The sequence below is a fragment of the Pristiophorus japonicus genome, chromosome 5, assembly GCF_044704955.1.
Source record: "Pristiophorus japonicus isolate sPriJap1 chromosome 5, sPriJap1.hap1, whole genome shotgun sequence".
In the NCBI taxonomy this organism is placed as follows: Eukaryota; Metazoa; Chordata; class Chondrichthyes; family Pristiophoridae; genus Pristiophorus; species Pristiophorus japonicus.
Genome location: NC_091981.1, coordinates 227169469 through 227183762, shown reverse-complemented (window position 1 = coordinate 227183762; position 14294 = coordinate 227169469). Strand labels below are relative to the sequence as shown.

Below are 14294 nucleotides of genomic sequence, written 5' to 3'. Positions count from 1 at the left end.
AGAAGCCTAGAAATCAAGATCATGACATCAAAGAGCTGATATTTAAAAATCGTAATGAATTAATTTAAATGTATAATTGTGGGTCTCCAGTGGCATTGCTCACATTATAGTATTACAGCTCAAGGGTTTCAATATACTGTATTATAGATATTGGAAAGAAGAACTGAGTATGCTGACTAATGGAAAATGCCACTCACTTTCTGCATAAATTCAAGATTCCTAAAGCAGTAAACACAGAATAAAAGAAAAGCTGATATGAACATACAAAAAGGAGGGTGCGAAAAAAGCCATCAGGCTAAACAGACCTGATCATCTAGATCAAAGTGCATTTTTGCACTATTCACCCACCCCCACCACACTATTCCTGGGGGAGGCAAAAAGAGGGAAAAATACTTGCTGCTAATTCAAGAAAAATGAAATTCTCTGACTATCTAAAGTAATTAAGCAAGGCTCCAGGAGACTGCAGTTGCTCATAACTCCATACTCACAAATAGCAACTCTTTAAGTGGAACTTCCACCTTCTCTCCTGAACTTGTCAAGTTCATTTTAAAGAACTGTAACGACTCCTTACTCAGCATGGCAGTTTTTTTCAGAGAGCATTGTCTATGTAAAAAAAATACTTACTAGCATCTAATCTAACTCTTTACCTAATACTATATTTGCTGCTCACAATACGGTCTCCTCTACATTGGGGAGACCAAATGCATATCCGATGACAGCTTTGCGGAACACCTCCATTCAGTCTGCAAGCATGGCCCTGAGCTTCCGGTCACTTGTCACTTTAATTCTCCGCTCCACTCCCAATCTGACCTCTCTGTCTTTGGCCTCCTACACTCTTCCAATAAGCTCAACGTAAGCTCAAGGAACAGCACCTCATCTTTCGATTAGGCAATTTACAGCCTTCTGGACTCAATATTGAGCTCAACAATTTCAGATCATAGCCTCTGCCCCCATTTTCTTCAGTTGGCAGCTGTTGATGATTCTGCTATTCCCATTTACACTTCTTCTAGACCCATCTTTTGTTCCTTTACTTATCTCATTACCATCTCTTTTTGCCTTGCACCATCATCCCTTTTGTCTCGTAACCTTTTCTGCCTTCCACCCTGTCACAGACCTTCCCTTTTGTTCTTTCCTCACTTCCCCCACTTTCCCTGCCTCTGCTTAAAACCTGTTATATCTTTAGCTTTTTTTGGTTCTGATGAAAGATCGCTGAACTGAAATGTTTAACTCTATTTCTCTCTCCACAGATGCTAATTGACCTGCTGATTATTTCCAGCATTTTCTGTTTTTATTTCAGATTTCCAGCATCCACAGTATTTTGCTTTTATAACTCTTTACCTATTGATTTTCATAAGCATGGCTTCTAGCCCTATAATCCCTATCAATTTCAGGTAACATGTCTAATTGGATTGTACAGGTAGGATCTCCCTTATCTGGGACTTCCTTATCCGGCACCACCCTTCATCCAGCATCATTCCCGGCGGGGGCAGGGGGGGTTACATGCAGGACGCATTGTGTTCTTCACAAAAAATAACAGAAGTGTACAGGGACTAAACCATTTAATTATACGGGGTAGACACGTCCTCGTTATAAGTAGCTTCCCTTTTCTGAAACCCAGAATGAACTAAATTGTAAGACGAACAAGATCACAAATGAAATTTACAGTTGACCGATCCCCCTTTCCATCCTTCACTGCACATCTTGATTTTGATATTCAGAACAAACAGATAAACCTACATACAAAGACACCTCACACAATATTAATAACAACTTCGGAATCACATCCCCGACCATCATCTCTTAAACACCAACACACAGTTAAACACGAAGAGGCTATTACGCCAAGTTCCCAAGAGTGCCAAATCACTCACTCGGCTTCACAAAAGCTTTTCAATGCACGAGCAATATTTTAAAAAGGAGCCTTCCAGAACATACTTTTTAAAAAAAAAAAAATTTCATACAGGGTGGTCACCAATATAATCCTTCTCCTCGATGCCAGTGTTATCAGTTGTCTCCTCCTCCTCGCCCTGCTGGAACTCCTGCAGCCACAGTCCTTGGGCTGGCCGCTCAGCGCTCCCTCTGGGGGGTCCGGCCGGCGGGCTGCGTCCTTGGGCCAGCCGCTCCAACCCACAGCGCTCTCTCCGGGGTGTCGGGCTGGCGGGCCGCGCTGGCTCTTCGGGCCCGCTCGGGCCGCCGTCCTTCTCCTCTTCATCCCCCTCCCCCCGCCGCGCCCACCCCCCCCCCCCCCCCCCAGGATTTCCCCTCATCCGGCAAAATCCATTATTTGGCGCAGGCCAGGTCCCGAGGGTGCCAGATAAGGGAGGTTCAACCTGTATCCAGTGCTGCTTAATTTTAAAGAATTAAAGCATATACCCCTCTAAAACTGCATTTCTTCAAAGTAGCTTATTGAATGTAACACAACTTTTGGAACCTATCCTCATAACTAAGAGCTCCAAGATTTGGTATCATCCATGTCACTCACCTCTGTATTCTGTCCACCAGTCCCTCACCCTAATTTTAGTGCGTGGCCACTTAAATAAGATGCACTTCCGTCACGATTAAAGGCGTTGATGAATTTAAAATGTTATTACATATCTTTGGAAGTTAAAGTGTTATATGTAATCCACCAAGTTGTTTTATATTTTTTTATTGGTAATAAGTGTTCTAAGCCTTCTCATTGGTGTGACAGATGCCCTTATTTCACATTTATACTTCATTTTGAAGTGAGTTTAGCACAGATGTTAAGAATTACTTAGAATTACATGTTTGGTGCACCAGAAGAACAAATTGTGTAAATATGTTTTGTGTGTGTGTTTCATTAATAATTATGAACAGGACCAATGTACTTTGGACTTTTTAAAACTTTTTGGCTTCTTCACAAATTTTCTTTATCCCCTTCCCTCCTCTACTGAAGGGATTGATTGCTTCCTCAGAATAGTTCCATAAGCGTTAGCCACCCTCTGATATCTTACCCAAGTGGGCATTTGTCATTTGTGAGCCTGGACAATGAGTATTGGCAGTTATTTGACTACATGGGAGCATCACAGTCTGATCCTGTCCTCAGCTGATGTCCGCAGATGCACACTTCCATCAGGAGTCGCCGAATAGCAATCAGGAGCTGGGACCGTGGCTGATTATCCCCAACTTCTTCAGGGGCACTGTACCATCTCTACCATTGCCCTGGCTGAAATTAGATAATTTACAGAGCAGGGATCAAACCTGGGATCTTCCTGGTTCAGCTGCTCATTGCTATAACCAGCTGTGCCATTGGGAGAGTAAGACTTTTTTTAAAAACCCTTTATTTCATCTGTTCTGTTCCAAAACTTTTATAAGTATTTTTGTTCATAATGTAATAAGCTGCCATTTTTGAAGAAGCTGCTATGTGGGAAATTAATCTAGTGCTTACTTGTATTAAACCCTATCAGTCAGAGGTTAGCTGTGATGGCCATCTGATTATTGCCTCATCTATTTGAGGAAATCCTTTATAAGGGGAATAAACTATTGGGTGATCAAGATGAATCTATTTCTATTTGGGATCCACCTGGCCCAGTTTACACAATTTGTGACTGTTTCATCAGCTATAAATTCAAAACAAACTTGTAGCATAACAACTTGCATTCAGAAAGAAAATCATCCTGGAGCATTTCACAGAAGTGTAATCAAAAAAATAGACACCAAGCCAAAGAAGGAGATAGTAGGAGGGGTGGACTGAATCTTGCTCAAACATGAGGATCTTAAAGGATGAGAGAGGTAGGGTGTGGTTATGGAGGGAATTCCAGAGCGTAGGGTCCAGGTGGTTGAAGGCACGACCATCCATAGTCAGGCGTTGGGTGTGGGAATCTTTCAGAGGCCAGAATCAACTAAACAGATTTTGGGGTGGAGTTGAAACATTGGAAGAGGTTACAGAAATGGGGAAAATGAGGCAATGAAAATGGCCTCAAGAATAAAAATGTTTAACTGGGGGAAGACCAATTTTAGTGGGATGAGAACTGATCTTACCTGGGTAAACTGGAATCAAAGATTGGCAGGCAAAACTATAATGGAACAATGGGCTGCCTTTAAAGAGGAAATAGTTCAGGTACAGTTGAGGTACATTCCCACTAGGGGGAAAGGTAGGGCAACTAAAGTCAGGGCTCCCTGGATGATGAAACAGATAAAGAATACGATGAAGCAGAAAAAGTTAGCTTATGACAGATGTCAGGTTGCAAATACATCTGAGAACCAGGCTATATATAGAAAGGTTAGAGGAGAAGTGAAAAAGAAAATATTGGGGCAAAAAGAGGATATGAGAATAGAATGGCAGCCAACATAAAAAGTAATACAAAAGTCTTCTATAAGCATATAAATACTAGAAGGGTAGTAAGAGGAGGGGTGGGGCCAATTCGGGACCATGGAGGCAGAGGGTAAGGCTGAGGTACTAAACAAGCACTTTGCATCTGTCTTCACCATAGTGAAAGAGGAGGTAGTGGAGACACTTGATAGAATAAAAATTGATAAAGAAGAGGTATTAGAAAGGCTGGCTGTACTCAAAGTAGATAAATCACCAGGAGCGGATGGGATACATCCTAGAAGGCTGAGGGAATTGAGGGCAGAAATCGTGGAAGTACTGGCTATAATATTCCAGGGGTGGTGCCAGAGGACTGGAGAATTGCAAATGTTACACCATTGTTCCAAAAAAAAAAGGTGTAAAGATAAACCCAGCAACTACAGGCCAGTCAGTTTAACCTCGGTAGTGGAGAAGCTTTTAGAAACAGTAATCGAGGACAAAATTAACAGTCACTTGGATAGGTGTGGATTAATTAAGGAAAGCCAGCACGGATTTATTAAAGCTTAATCGTGTTTAACCAACTTGATCAAGTTTTTTGATTAGATAATAGAGAGGGTTGATGAGTATATTGCGGTTGATGTAGTGTACATGGATTTCCAAAAGGCGTTCGACAAAGTGCCACATAATAGGCTTGCCAGCAAACTTGAAGCCTGTGGAATAAAAGGGTCAATGGCAGCATGGATACAAAATTGACTAAGTGACAGGAAACAGAGATTAGAGGTTGAACAGTTGTTTTTTGGACTGGAGGAATGTAAAAGTGCTGTTCCCCAGGGGTCGGTTCTGGGACCACTGCTTTTCTTGATGTATATTAATGACTTAGACGTGGGTGTAGAGGGTACAATTTCAAATTTTGCAGATGACACAAAGCTTGGAAGTATAGTGAACAGTGAGGAGGATAGTGACAGAATTCAGGAAGACATAGACAGGCTGGTGAAACGCTGGGCGGACGTGTGGCAGATGAAATTTAACGCAGAAAAGTATGAAGTAATACCTTTTGGCAGAAAGAATGAGGAGAGGACATATAAATGAAATGGTACAATCCTAAAGATGGTGTACGAACAGAGAGACCTGGGGGTAGGTGTGAATAAATCATTGAAGGTGGCAGGACAGGTTGAGGAAGCAGTTAAAAAGGCTTACGGGTTCCTGGGCTTCATAAATAGAGGTATAGAGTACAAAAGTGTGAAAATTTTGATGAACCTGTATAAAACACTGGTTCGGCCCCAACTGGAGTACTGTGTCCAATTCTGGGCACTGCACTTTAGGAAGGATGTGAAAGCCTTCGAGAAGGTGTAGAAAAGATTAATGAGAATGAATCCAGGAATGAGGGACTTCAGTAACCTTGATAGACTGGAGAAGCTGAGGTTGTTTTCCTTAGAGCAGAGAAGATTGAGAGGAAGTTTGATCGAGGTGTTCAAAATCATGAGGGGTCTGGACAGAGTAGATCGAGAGAAACGGTTGCCATTGGCGGAAGGGTAAGAACCAGTCGGGAGCAGCGTCGAGGAGGTGCATGGAGAGGCGTGAGTTCCGGGGTCGGCGCGAGGCCTATTAAGGCCCAACGTGGCGGCAGTCGGGAGCAGCGTCGAGGAGGTGCGTGGAGAGGCGTGAGTTCCGGGGTCGGCGAGAGGCCTATAAAGGCCCAACGCGGCGGCAGTCGGGAGCAGCGTCGAGGAGGTGCGTGGAGAGGCCTACCGGTACAGCTACAGGGAGAAGGCAAAGAGAAGTAGAAAGAAACAGAAAGGTGACGTCACAGCCAAGGGGGTAAGTGATTGGCTGGTGATTGGTGAGTAGTTTTTCTTTTTTCTCTTCTATAACAGTGATTAAACTTTAGCATTGTTGTTGCTTATCAAATGGTTAAGTCATGACAGGATAGCTCGGTCGTGTGTTATGCTCCTCCTGTACCATGTGGGAACTCAGGGACGACACCAGTGTTCCTGACGACTACGTGTGCGGGAAGTGTATCCGCCTCCAGCTCCTGACGGACCGCGTTGCGGAGTTGGAGCTGAGGGTGGGTTCACTCTGGAGCATCCACGATGCTGAGAATGACGTGAGTAGCACGTGTAGCGAGTTGGTCTTACCGCAGGTAAAGGGTCCACAGCCAGATAGGGAATGGAAGACCAGCAGGAAGAGCAGTGCAAGGAAGGTAGTGCAGGGGTCCCCTGTGGTCATCCCCCTGCAAAACAGATACACTGCTTTGGGTACTGTTGGGGGGGATGACTCATCAGGGGAGGGCAGCAGCAGCCAAGTTCATGGCACCGTGGCTGGCTCTGTTGCACAGGAGGGCAGGAAAAAGAGTGGGAGAGCGATAGTGATAGGGGATTCAATTGTAAGGGAAATAGATAGGCGTTTCTGCGGCCGCAACCGAGACTCCAGGATGGTATGTTGCCTCCCTGGTGCAAGGGTCAAGGATGTCTCGGAGCGGGTGCAGGACATTCTAAAAAGGGAGGGAGAACAGCCAGTTGTCGTGGTGCACATTGGTACCAACGACATAGGTAAAAAAAGGGATGAGGTCCTACGAAACAAATTTAAGGAGCTAGGAGCTAAATTAAAAAGTAGGACCTCAAAAGTAGTAATCTCGGGATTGCTACCAGTGCCACGTGCTAGTCAGAGTAGGAATCGCAGGATAGCGCAGATGAATACGTGGCTTGAGCAGTGGTGCAGCAGGGAGGGATTCAAATTCTTGGGGCATTGGAACCGGTTCTGGGGGAGGTGGGACCAGTACAAACCGGACGGTCTGCACCTCGGCAGGACCGGAACCAATGTCCTAGGGGGAGTGTTTGCTAGTGCTGTTGGGGAGGAGTTAAAATAATATGGCAGGGGGATGGGAACCAATGCAGGGAGACAGAGGGAAACAAAAAGGAGACAAAAGCAAAAGACAGAAAGGAGATGAGGAAAAGTGGAGGGCAGAGAAACCCAAGGCAAAGAACAAAAAGGGCCACTGTACAGCAAAATTCTAAAAGGATAAAGGGTGTTAAAAAAACAAGCCTGAAGGCTTTGTGTCTGAATGCAAGGAGTATCTGTAATAAGATGGATGAATTAACTGTGCAAATAGATGTTAACAAATATGATGTGATTGGGATTACAGAGACATGGCTCCAGGATGATCAGGGCTGGGAACTCAACATCCAGGGGTATTCAACATTTAGGAAGGATAGAATAAAAGGAAAAGGAGGTGGGGTAGCATTGCTGGTTAAGGAGGAGATTAATGCAATAGTTAGGAAGGACATTAGCTTGGATGATGTGGAATCTATATGGGTAGAGCTGCAGAACACCAAAGGGCAAAAAACGTTAGTGGGAGTTGTGTACAGACCTCCAAACAGTAGTAGTGATGTTGGGGAGGGCATCAAACAGGAAATTAGGGGTGCATACAATAAAGGTGCAGCAGTTATAATGGGTGACTTTAATATGCACATAGATTGGGCTAACCAAACTGGAAACAATACGGTGGAGGAGGATTTCCTGGAGTGCATAAGGGATGGTTTTCTCGACCAATATGTCGAGGAACCAACTAGTGGGGAGGCCATCTTAGACTGGGTGTTGTGTAATGAGAGAGGATTAATTAGCAATCTCGTTGTGCGAGGCCCCTTGGGGAAGAGTGACCATAATATGGTGGAATTCTGCATTAGGATGGAGAATGAAACAGTTAATTCAGAGACCATGGTCCAGAACTTAAAGAAGGCTAACTTTGAAGGTATGAGGCGTGAATTGGCTAGGATATATTGGCGAATGATACTTAAGGGGTTGACTGTGGATGGGCAATGGCAGACATTTAGAGACCGCATGGATGAACTAAAACAATTGTACATTCCTGTCTGGTGTAAAAATAAAAAAGGGAAGGTGGCTCAATCGTGGCTATCAAGGGAAATCAGGGATAGTATTAAAGCCAAGGAAGTGGTATACAAATTGGCCAGAAATCGCAGCGAACTCGGGGACTGGGAGAAATTTAGAACTCAGCAGAGGAGGACAAAGGGTTTGATTAGGGCAGGGAAAATGGAGTACGAGAAGAAGCTTGCAGGGAACATTAAGACGGATTGCAAAAGTTTCTATAGATATGTAAAGAGAAAAAGGTTAGTAAAGACAAACGTAGGTCCCCTGCAGTCAGAATCAGGGGAAGTCATAACAAAGAAATGGCGGACCAATTGAACAAGTACTTTGGTTCAGTATTCACTAAGGAGGACACAAACAACCTTCCGGATATAAAAGGGGTCAGAGGGTCTAGTAAGGAGGAGGAACTGAGGGAAATCCTTATTAGTCGGGAAATTGTGTTGGGGAAATTGATGGGATTGAAGGCCGATAAATCCCCAGGGCCTGATGGACTGCATCCCAGAGTACTTAAGGAGGTGGCCTTGGAAATAGCGGATGCATTGACAGTCATTTTCTAACATTCCATTGACTCTGGATCAGTTCCTATCGAGTGGAGGGTAGCCAATGTAACCCTACTTTTTAAAAAAGGAGGGAGAGAGAAAACGGAGTTATAGACCGGTCAGCCTGACATCGGAAGTGGGTAAAGTGATGGAATGAATTATTAAGGATGTCATAGCAGCGCATTTGGAAAGAGGTGACATGATAGGTCCAAGTCAGCATGGATTTGTGAAAGGGAAATCATGCTTGACAAATCTTCTGGAATTGTTTGAGGATGTTTCCAGTAGAGTGGACAAGGGAGAACCAGTTGATGTGGTATATTTGGACTTTCAGAAGGCTTTCGACAAGGTCCCACGCAAGAGATTAATGTGCAAAGTTAAAGCACATGGGATTGGGGGTAGTGTGCTGACATGGATTGAGAACTGGTTGTCAGACAGGAAGCAAAGAGTAGGAGTAAATGGGGACTTTTCAGAATGGCAGGCAGTGACTAGTGGGGTACTGCAAGGTTCTGTGCTGGGGCCCCAGCTGTTTACACTGTACATTAATGATTTAGACGAGGGATTTAAATGTAGTATCTCCAAATTTGCGGATGACACTAAGTTGGGTGGCAGTGTGAGCTGCGAGGAGGATGCTATGAGGCTGCAGAGTGACTTGGATAGGTTAGATGAGTGGGAAAATGCATGGCAGATGAAGTATAATGTGGATAAATGTGAGGTTATCCACTTTGGTGGTAAAAACAGAGAGACAGACTATTATCTGAATGGTGACAGATTAGGAAAAGGAGAGGTGCAACGAGACCTGGGTGTCATGGTACGTCAGTCATTGAAGGTTGGCATGCAGCTACAGCAGGCGGTCAAGAAAGCAAATGGCATGTTGGCCTTCATAGCGAGGGGACTTGAGCACAGGGGCAGGGAGGTGTTACTACAGTTGTACAGGGCCTTGGTGAGGCCACACCTGGAGTATTGTGTACAGTTTTGGTGTCCTAACCTGATGAAGGACATTCTTGCTATTGAGGGAGTGCAGCGAAGGTTCACCAGACTGATTCCCGGGATGGTGGGACTGACCTATCAAGAAAGACTGGATCAACTGGGCTTGTATTCACTGGAGTTCAGAAGAATGAGAGGGGATCTCATAGAAACGTTTAAAATTCTGATGGGTTTTGACAGGTTAGATGCAGGAAGAATGTTTCCAATGTTGGGGAAGTCCAGAACCAGGGGTCACAGTCTAAGGATAAGGGGTAAGCCATTTAGGACCCAGATGAGGAGAAACTTCTTCACCCAGAGAGTGGTGAACCTGTGGAATTCTCTACCACAGAAAGTTGTTGAGGCCAATTCACTAAATATATTCAAAAAGGAGTTAGATGAAGTCCTTACTACTAGGGGGATCAAGGGGTCTGGCGAGAAAGCAGGAATGGGGTACTGAAGTTGCATGTTCAGCCATGAACTCATTGAATGGCGGTGCAGGCTATAAGGGCCGAATTGCTACTCCTGCACCTATTTTCTATGTTTCTAACCAGAGGACACAGATTTAAGGTGATTGGCAAAAGGACCAAAGGCAATGCAAGAAAAAAACTTTTTACCCAACGAGTGGTTAATATCTGGAATGCACTGCCTGAAAGGGTGGTGGAGATAGACTCAATCTTATCTTTCAAAAGGGAGTTGGATAAGTATCTAAAGGGGAAAAGAAAATTGCAGGTCTACGGGGAAAGGGCAGGGGAGTGGGACTTGCTGAGAGCTGGCACGTGCCTTCTGTGCTGTAACCATTCTATGATTCCATGAAAGATTTAAACATCAATCTGTCTAATATATTCCACTGAATTATGTGCTTTTTTATTTAATTAGGAAAGTCCATACCATGAAGTTAGTTTTAGAAAGTGGCAAGTAAAATCCAATCTTGGGATTCAACTGGTGAACAAAAAAGGAAAAAGACTTGCATTTCGAAGCGTGAAAGCACCTTTCATGACCGTAGAATTGCTTTCTAGCCTGTAAGTGGTTTTGCCCTTGGTGGTTTCAAACCACCCCCCTTACAATAGTTCTAGACCCCGGGAATTACAATAGTGAACAGAATATCCAGTTATAAACAGATCTTTCGGTCTCAACCGTCACAATGCTTTTATTCAAGTTAAAGCACACACTTGCTTCCAGTAAAACACACCCTGGTGGTGTAAAACAAACAAACAGAACAACACACAACACTGTCCCGTGAACAGGCTCCTATCGCAAAGTACCCACTACTAAAGCACCCTTGCTTGGCTCAATAGGGCACTACCACATCTGTCCAACAGACTGTGCATACGCCTATGATCTGCGCAGAAACCTCCTCACTGAACCCCTAAGGCTTGGTTGGGACACATGACACCCCTTCACACTATGCGATGGTCTTGAGGATGTGTGGGCTGGGATAATGCTCACCAGTTACCCCTCTGGTTTACTCGCTGCTTCTCCCGATGAGCGAGGCTCTCTTTGCTCGTAGATGGTGGTTTCTTCTCTCCGCCCCAGATGGAGTGCTCGGTCCTTGACTGCATTGAACGAAGCAAGCAAGCGTAGAAGAGGAGAGAGAGAGATGGCTGCAAACTGCCGTCTCTTATACCTGAAAAATGCTTCTGAATTCTAGCGCCAAAAACCAGTCTTTTGCCTGAGGCAGTCCAACTAAAAGCAGTGAATTATGTCTTCAGCCTGTGCCTTTGTTACTGGGCTGTTCCTGGGGATAAAGGCTCCAACGAGTCTGGGTGGCCAAATAGTTTCCTTTGTCCTGAGGTTCTGGGGCTCTCAGTCATTTCGATGGCTTGAGCACTGACCAGTTTACCTGATCTCTCACTGATGAGTTCCCATTACACGACAAAGAGTCCTCCCTCTCACTTCAGTTATCCCAGACTTTCCCCATGCACCTGATGTGTATTCCTGTGGAACATGTTTGAGCCTGTCCCAAATCATGCTGTCTGCTCTTTTCAAAGATGAAAAAGCAGTGTCCAAAACTTAAAGTCCAAGATGTTTACATCGATGCTGTCGATGTTTACGCCAATTCTTACAAGCCCAGCGCTGTTGAAATGGAGCTCCATTTACTGTCTTATCTGAAAGACGCCACCTCCAACAGTACAGCACACCCTTAGTACTGTATTGATATACTAGCCTAGATTTTGATCTTAAGTCCCTGGAGTGGGACTTGAAAGCACAACCTTCTTACTCAGAGGCAGGAGTGCTACCCACTGGAACACACCTGAACAGATGGCTTGTGCCTCACTCTCATCGTTTGAGATCGTCTGAATACTTCAGTTAAATTATTGTCATATAATACAGTGACAGATATACATATCATTTTCTGGGGGTTAGAAAAGAAGAATAAATGAAAGAATAAAGCTCCCTGACGGATTAGTGTGAAAATAAACTGGTGTGGTGTAGTACTGCACTATATAGACCAAAAAGGCCCAAGATTTGTTTCCTGGTCTTTACTTAATTAACCAATTTGAGCCATGGTGGTGGTCAGGTTGTTACAATTGGTCTTGCTGCTCTTGAAATGGAGTTGAAAATTAGCCAGGTTTCCTTTTTCTGATCATCATACAATGACTCCGGTGTTCATACAAGTATATCTAGTGAGTAGATGATGAGGCTTTACTGTGATGCCCCTTGCACTGAATGGATCCAAATTTATATGTATAAAAAAGTGGCAACCCACATTTGAACAGATCAGTGAACAATGAACAAGTAGCAAATGGGAACAAAAAGCAAAAATCCGTTGTCATCAAACAATTACCAATAACATAATCAGCAAAAAGGAGGAAAACCAATCAAGTTTTTCAAATTATTTTTTGAAAATCATTTTGGTCGCCGGCTTGTTTTCTCATGGGGATATAATAAAAAAGAAAGAACTTGCATTTATATGATGGCCTTTCATATTCTCAGTAAATCTTAAAACACTTCACATCTAATAATTTACTTTTGAAGTCTAGTCACTGTAATTAAAACAAATGCAGGGGCCGATTTGTGCACAGCAAGGCTTCACAAACAGCAAATGAGATAAATGACCAATTCATCTTTTTTGCTGCGGGCCAGTACATCAGAGGGACTTCCTGCTCTTAACAACATTGGAAATAAGATTTCTAGCATAATAAATATATTAAAATTGCATAATCCACAAAATTATTAAATTTAAGCATACATGTCGCTTTTCTGTGTTTGAAATCTCTCCAATAACATTTCCCCTAGAGGCCTACATATCTAGTGGTTTGTAAAAATATTTTGATAGTTGCATATCTTGTCTTTATTTATGGTTTAAATTTTGTTTTGATTATTCTTGCAGGATTTCCTGAGAAAATTTCACTGAAACAAAGTTACCGTCTGCTAGGAAACAGCCTCAATATCCATGTTGTAGCCAAGCTCATCAAGTTAATGGTTGAGTGATGTTGAAAATCCATAGCTTTTATGATTCATGGTATGTAAATATGTACATCTGGAAATGTTTACTTTAGCTAATAAATAAATGAAAAATAAACAGTCGATTGCATAAAATAATATGTTGCATGATGGTGTTGATCAGTATTAATCGTTGTTTTTATTAATATCGATATCTTGAAATAGTCCTTTCATGTACTGCTGCATAAAACATGGCCATTCCATGCATTAGAATATCATAGCTGAACCTGCATCGTACAAGTACTGCACTGCAATTAAAGCTGAATAGTTTGCTTTTTAGTTGTATTTTGTGAAACAAGACTCTTGTATAAGACTCTTATTCAGGATATACTGTAGTGAGAACAAATTAAAAATCATTGGGGGTACTTGTGCATGAAACACAAAAGGATGATATGCAAGTACAGCAAGTGATCAGAAAGGCCAATGGTATCTTGGCCTTTATTGCAAAAGGGATGGAGTATAAAAGCAGGGAAGTCTTACTACAGCTATATAAGGTATTGGTGAGGCCACACCTGGAATATTGCATGCAGTTTTGGTTTCCATATTTACGAAAGAATATACTTGCTTTGGAGGCAGTTCAGAGAAGGTTCACTCAATTAATTCCGGGGATGAGGGGGTTGACTTATGAGGAAAGGTTGAGTAGGTTGGGCCTCTACTTATTGGAGTTCAGATGAATGAGAGGCGATCTTATCGAAACGTATAAGATTATGACGGGGCTTGGCAAGGTGGATGCAGAGAGGATGTTTCCATTGATGGGGGAGACTAGAACTAGAGGACATGACCTTAGAATAAGGGGCCACCCATTTAAAACAGAGATGAGGAGAAATTTCTTCTCTGAGGGTTGTAAATCTGTGGAATTCGCTGCCTCAGAGAGCTGTGGAAGCTGGGACATTGAATATATTTAAGACAGAAATAGACAGTTTCTTAAAAGATAGGTGGATATGGGGTTATGGGGAGCGGGTGGGGAAGTGGAGCTGAGTCCATGATCAGATCAGCCATGATCTTATTGAATGGCGGAGCAGGCTCGAGGGGCCATATGGCCTACTCCTGTTCCTATTTCTTATGTTCTTATTCTTGGATGTATATTTTAATGATATCTATTTCTAACAAAGATATTTTTGAACTTTGTATTTGTAAACTCACAACCTGATGACGCAACATTTGTATCTTAGTACAATAAAGATAAAAGATTTTATGTA

The 14294-nt window shown here is 43.1% G+C and overlaps 1 protein-coding gene across 5 annotated transcripts in view; it reads left to right on the top strand.

The window, feature by feature from the left end:
* trdmt1 (tRNA aspartic acid methyltransferase 1) overlaps nucleotides 1–14294 on the top strand; it is a 145997-nt gene extending 131703 nt beyond the window's left edge. For 4 of the 5 annotated variants that reach the window (XM_070880068.1, XM_070880067.1, XM_070880070.1 and 1 more), the window contains one exon: nucleotides 12983–14294. In XM_070880068.1, the coding sequence (XP_070736169.1) occupies nucleotides 12983–13083 (101 nt within the window). In that variant the 3' untranslated portion in view covers nucleotides 13084–14294. Of the gene's footprint in view, nucleotides 1–10527; nucleotides 10671–12982 lie in introns of all 5 variants that reach the window. The other variant, XR_011593259.1, reaches the window with a different exon arrangement.